Here is a 6,544-nt window from a genome sequence, read left to right on the forward strand (position 1 = left end):
TCCTCCTTTGTGGTGTGCTGCTTGTGTCATAGTTTACTTACTTGCAAGAGGCTTTGTACATATTATAAATATGCTCATCAAGACATCCCTAGTTTAGATTTGGAGAGGGGGTATGTTAAAGTCGGGATCAAAATTTAAGTTGGCTATTAATCTTTTGATATTTTAGACAAGTAAAACATGCTTTTGTATGTAGTGTCCTTTCTCTGTGTGGGAAACTGAAATTTAACTGATATGACAGTGAAGTAAAATTGGATCTATGACATTTCTTGCCATTTAAAAAACCCTAAAATGCGTTATATCTTTATTTTTGATGAACCATGTTGGATGTTAGTACTTTTGCATTCACTGATTGTTTGAGTCACTAATTGCACTTCAGGTTTATGCAAATTTTGACATTGGTTAAAAATCTTTGAATGTGTTTGATGTCCAGATTTTTTTGTTTTTCCAGCCTTCTTCTTCTCAGTGCAGTGGGCCAACAGACAGGACCGAATGTGGTTCAGGCCACGGTATGCTCCCACTGGGGTGCACCGACTGATAAGAGTCTAATCCAGGATGGAGATGTGATTATCGGTGGACTTTTTAACCTGTATCACATACCTTCAACTGTAGATGAGGACTACACAAAGAAACCACACTATGAACCTTGTACTGGGTGAGCTTAATAACTACATATAGTTTTGTTAAATGTTTGGCGGGTAATTGAGTATTCATTATGTGACTGCACATTGTATTTTTTACATTGTTTCCAGGAGTCTTGTTTTAGTCTGCAGACAAATTTAATTCTGCAGATCCAGGCAATGTTTGTGATACTTAAACAGTTTTATCACCTGTTACAATAGTTGATGAACTCACTTTAATTATTTTACAATTACTTCAATAGATTTTGCCCTAGTTGATTCATGTTGCTTGTTCATGTTTTTAGACAGCATTGTGTCCTGATTGTTATTGAAGTTAATACATTCTGCTCTCCTCTCTCTCTTATGGTCTCAGCTTAGAACTGGAGCCGTTAAAATACTCTTATGCCATGGTGTTTGCTGTGGAGGAAATCAATCGAAACAACACCCTGCTACCAGGAGTGAAGCTGGGTTACCGTATACTTGATAGCTGTTTCCTGTACCCGTGGGCTCTGCAAGGTGCAATGTCATTGGTTGGAGGAGACACACACAGCTGTAACTTGACAGCCTTTGCAGGTCCTATTGAATCTAATGAACAACCTGTAGTGAGAGCAGGTACGTGATATCATTTAGTATTCAGTTGAAATATCTTACCTCCACAAAACCAAAACATGATTAAATGTGGTAAAATATGCTTCCCTATGTAATCATGAGCCCAAATGCATTAAGGTGGTCTGCCTGTACCGATGATCATTGGTGCTGCATCCTCTACAACAAGCATAATGATGTCCAGCACCCTGGGGCCTCTCTATGTACCAGTTGTAAGTTTCATTACCTCAAAAATAAACCTCTTCATAATCCTATATTTACACAATCTCCATAAAGATTCTGATAGAAAAATAAAATAGAATCTTTCTTGGTGTCTTTCGTTTAGATCAGCTACCTGTCAAGCTGCCCCTGCCTTAGTGACAGGCTTAAATATCCTAATTTCTTCAGAACAATTCCCAGTGATGTTTACCAAGCTTGGGCCATGGCACAATTGGCCATTCGCTTCCACTGGACATGGATAGGAGCAGTGGTGGCAAACAATGATTATGGTCAGCTTGCAATACAGGTGCACAGCATGTCTTTGTGTTATTTTACTATGCATTGCTATAAATACTCTCTCATGTATCTCATTTAAAGCACAGTTGGCATACACAGTATGTAAAAACATATTTGGAATATTTATATTTCAGGTATTCCAGAAAGAGATTTTTGGGAAAGGAGTGTGTTTGGAATTCATTGAGACCCTCAAGACAGAAACTATTGTGACTGATGCAAAACGTGCAGCACTCACAATTCAAGCTTCGACTGCGAGGGTGATTCTGATCTTCTGCTGGTATACTGAAGTAAAGAAACTGCTTCTGGAACTGGCCAAGAGAAATGTGGGCAGACAGCATGGAAATGTGTTTTTTGAAAAGGTTTATTTTAAAAACAAAGATATATATATACATATATATATATATATATATATATTATAAAAATAATGTCATTCGTAGGTGACTGACAGACAGTTCCTGGCAAGTGAGGCTTGGAGTACCAGTGATGATCTTCTCCAAGATCAAACCATCTCTAAAGTAACAAATGGTGTTCTTGGTGTGGCCATTCGTAGTTCAACTATACCTGGATTTGAAAATTATCTCAGAAGTTTGCATCCAATTCGTCGTCCTAATGATGTTTTCTTAAGAGAATTCTGGCAAAAGGAATTTGGATGCAGTCCTCTTTCTTCCTATTTCTCTTCATCCCTCATTCCAAGGTCTGAGTACCTCACAAATGTTTCTGCTTCCTCAACTGATAACGTTCCTCCTCAGAAAATTTCACCACCACTCTGCAGTGGAACAGAGTCCCTGGAGAACGTGGAAAATCACTTTACTGATACCTCTCAGCTAAGGGTGGCATATAATGTCTACCTTGCCGTTTATGCTGCTGCCCATGCCCTTCATAGCCTTCTCTCCTGTAATACCCATACATGCACCTTTCAGAAAAACATCAAACACATAGAGGTGAAAACTTCTATCAATGTACCATCTTCTAATTCACCTTATAATTCACAACGTTTTTAACCGTTTCTTCAACACTTGATATTTTCAGCTGTTACAGCAATTGAACAAAGTGAACATCACCACACCACATGGGGAAAGGTTTTACTTCCAAGGTGCTGACATTCCAGCAATGTATGACCTTGTCAATTGGCAGAAACAACCAGAGGGGCAACTCAAACTTGTCTTGGTTGGTCGTGTGGATGGGTTTAATATCCATCTTAATGAGTCAGCTGTGCAGTGGAGCTCAGGATCCAGTCAGGTTGTCACGGAGCAACAAGTGGTCTAAAGTCTACTTACAAATTTTCTGTTGAAATGAATCTCATAGTCAGTTTATACATTTGTACCAATGAGAATATATATATTTTGAAATTAAAGTTTTTTGTCAAGGTTCCTTTTTCAGTGTGCAGTGAGAGCTGCCCTCCAGGTACCCGAAAGGCCAACAGGAAAGGAGAGCCTCTCTGCTGCTTTGACTGTATCCCATGCATAGAGGGTGAAATAAGCAATGAAACTGGTGAGGAAATCTGCCCTAAATTTGACACAAACTTGTGTTGCAAACTTTCTTTGATTCTTTGTGTTTCATTAGCTTTTTTCTCTTCCAGGTTCTCTTAATTGTGAGGGATGTCCATCTGAGTTCTGGTCCAATGTTGAACGAACTGCCTGCGTCCCTCGTCAGTTGGACTTCCTTTCCTTTAACGAAACATTGGGCATCACTCTGACAACAGTGGCTGCATCCGGTGTTGTGGTGACAACAGCTGTGTTTGTTCTATTTTTTTGCAACCGCCAAACACCCATGGTAAGATCACAGTTTCATGTAATGGAGAATACTTTGTATTTTCAACATCCTTAATTGTTACAAATACATCTCAACTCTTTTTTAGGTACGAGCCAACAATTCAGAACTCAGCTTCCTGCTTCTTCTGTCCCTGAAGCTCTGCTTCCTGTGCTCACTGGTGTTCATTGGTCGTCCATCAGTCTGGTCCTGTCGGTTTCAGCAGGCAGCCTTTGGGATCAGCTTTGCACTTTGTGTTTCCTGCCTTCTGGTTAAAACCCTCGTAGTGCTTGTTGTTTTCCGCTCAGCTCGGCCTGGTGCTGAAACCTTGATGAAGTGGTTTGGTCCTGTTCAACAGAGAGGGAGTGTCTTTCTCTTCACCTGTATACAGGTGTGGTTTGGTAGCATTTTCTTAATTAAATGAATATAACAATTGAATTAATATGCATTAGTAATTACTTACTTTTTAATTATATATGTATAACACTGAAATGTGTGTCCTTTCTTTCAGGTTATCATCTGTACCACATGGTTGTCCATCAGTCCTCCAGTGCCTCGACGTGATCTGGGTTTCCAAGGATCAAAGGTCACACTAGAGTGTGCCATGGGTTCCCTGGTGGGCTTCTCTCTGGTTCTTGGCTACATTGGCCTGCTGGCCTGCACCTGCCTCCTCTTGGCTTTTCTCGCTCGGAATCTTCCTGACAACTTCAATGAGGCCAAACTGATCACCTTCAGCATGCTGATATTCTGTGCAGTATGGGTAGCTTTTGTTCCTGCTTATATTAGCTCTCCTGGAAAATATGTTGTGGCTGTAGAAATCTTTTCCATCTTGGCCTCCAGCTATGGTTTACTGCTTTGCATATTTGCCCCCAAATGTTTCATTATTCTTTTGAGGCCAGAGAAAAACACAAAGAAACAGCTAATGGCCAGATAGTTGATCTGGCTTAAATGTAAACATAGACCCTTAATTGGAAGTTAGATGTTTCTCTGTGGTGAGAGCCCCTTGGTCTTCCAATCCTAGGGTAATGTTTTGATTCCAAGAACTGATCAGACAGAAATATATCATTCGTAACAAACTGAATAGAATGCAATAATAGTTTGTAATCAACCCGTGCATGTTCAGTCAAAATTTAAGTGATTTCCTCTCTTTTAGTTTTCTAGATTTAACTGGTGAGTCCGAATTTTTCTGTTACTGTTTGCTGTAATATGTTTTGTGTTCAAGTCTTAGATTTGATCAAATCTTATACCATTGGCAATGTTTTATTTCAGAAATAAATGTATGTTGCAGGGCATCCCCCAATTGTCACTGTTTACTTGTTTAATTAAACAGATTTGATAATTTAACAATATATACTGACTTTTTTCAATCCCATCATTGTAAACATAACAAGAAACACCCATTTGTTTCACAGCATTTACTGTCACATGTTCCTATTTACACAATTACACTAAATATAATTGCTCTTAGAAAAAGTTTTCTTCTGAATTGTTTCAATAATAAAGCATAACATTAAAATCACATCAATGACAGATTACTTTAACTACTCCTTCTTTATATACCTCTTTAGATCATAAATAATATAGGCCTACTGATGTTAGTTTGAGATATGTTGATATTATTTAACCCAAGACTGTCATGTCCAATTTCATTTCTTGTGACACACTGATTAAAATGTACATTGACATAGACAGCTTCCTTTATCAGAGGAGGGATTCTACACAGTGACTGATTCCAGATATGTAATAGATAATAGAAAATTTACTGGATCAATAGAAACTTCTTTGGGATTTTACATTTTATAGCCTCTTTACTGTTCTTCATTGTGAATTGCATACAATGGCTAAAATAGTATATAACAGTATATCTTTAAAGGGGCTTGGTTCAAGATCAAAGCCATATGCTGATGACATATATTGCTCTATGCTAACCTCTGCTCCCTGAATCAATTCCAACACGTCCAGCACTTTCTGCCTGGCAGATTGGAAGTGTGCTGATGACCAACTTTATTTTCTGTCTGTAGGGATCGGACCTCATCCTGCAGGGTTTGAACTGTTCTCCAGGCTTTTGTTCTTTTCCTGCAGAGTTCCTTTTTCTACTTGCAGCTGGCTTAGCTGCAGAAAGGACATATGTTAGGACATATGTTAAGCAAGTAGGAGGAGCTTCCCAACAACATCCAGGATCATGCTTTGGGTTTCCTAGTTTGATAGTTGATATGATCAACTTATTTTTATTTATCACACCGGCAACTGTTTTTTGCAGTGCTGCATGGTCTTTTTCAAAGGGAGTCTCAGCTTCTGGCTCACCTAGGGTCTTGGCACAAATTGTACCTGGTGAAATGGAACCCCAGTGGCTCATAATGACTTTTAGTGAAGCTGCTTAGCTAAAAAAAATCTAAAATCCACAGGAGAGCAAATCTGGTCTAAGTTTTAAACTTGTCACTGCACTCTATCCTGGAAACACCTCAAGACCTCTGATGATTTGGGAAACTTACACCTCTCAGACAGCTGGCTACTCTGTGCATTGGTTACCATCTCAACTGTACAAATGGCCAAATTGTTGTCTTCAACAACAAAAGGACAACACAAAGTAATTATACTACCCAACTCACCAACAACACACGACACAAACTAAACCACAACGTAATGTATACTTTGCTTGAAAGTATATTCTCAAAAATAAATAAATAAGTACTTTACTTAGCACAAATAATGCGATGAGGCTGGTTTATAGCGGGCCTCATGCGGGGCACCAATTATGTTGGGGTATTATGAAGTAATTTTGGCTATAATTTAATTATTAATATGAATAATGAGGATTAATCCATTATTAATACAAATTCATAAAATTATGATTTTCAATTAATAACAATGGGGCACCCTCCTGGAATCAGGAAATAACAGCCAGATAACACAAATCATACTTAATTGTAATTAGTTAAATATCTACATTATTAATATTTAACAAGTATCTGTATTCAAATAAATGGAAGGCGTGAATCTGTATACTAGCCCTTGCACCCATCTGTTATCACAATGCACATACACCAGTAATCAAAGACAACTGCCTTTTAAATATA

The 6,544-nt window shown here is 38.4% G+C and overlaps 1 protein-coding gene across 1 annotated transcript; it reads left to right on the forward strand.

Annotated features, from left to right (window-relative positions):
• Positions 1-288: 288 nt before the first annotated feature.
• Positions 289-4,852, forward strand: LOC109977765 (extracellular calcium-sensing receptor-like). The gene is made up of 12 exons (XM_065960525.1): positions 289-326; positions 431-652; positions 991-1,229; positions 1,344-1,435; positions 1,549-1,728; positions 1,853-2,041; positions 2,156-2,659; positions 2,748-2,957; positions 3,086-3,209; positions 3,298-3,491; positions 3,577-3,858; positions 3,979-4,852. The coding sequence occupies exons 1-12, from the start codon at positions 289-291 to the stop codon at positions 4,399-4,401; spliced, it is 2,697 nt and encodes an 898-aa protein (XP_065816597.1). The 3' UTR covers positions 4,402-4,852.
• The last annotated feature ends 1,692 nt before the right edge of the window (positions 4,853-6,544 follow it).

This window comes from Labrus bergylta, chromosome 11 (genome assembly GCF_963930695.1).
Source record: "Labrus bergylta chromosome 11, fLabBer1.1, whole genome shotgun sequence".
In the NCBI taxonomy this organism is placed as follows: domain Eukaryota; kingdom Metazoa; phylum Chordata; class Actinopteri; order Labriformes; family Labridae; genus Labrus; species Labrus bergylta.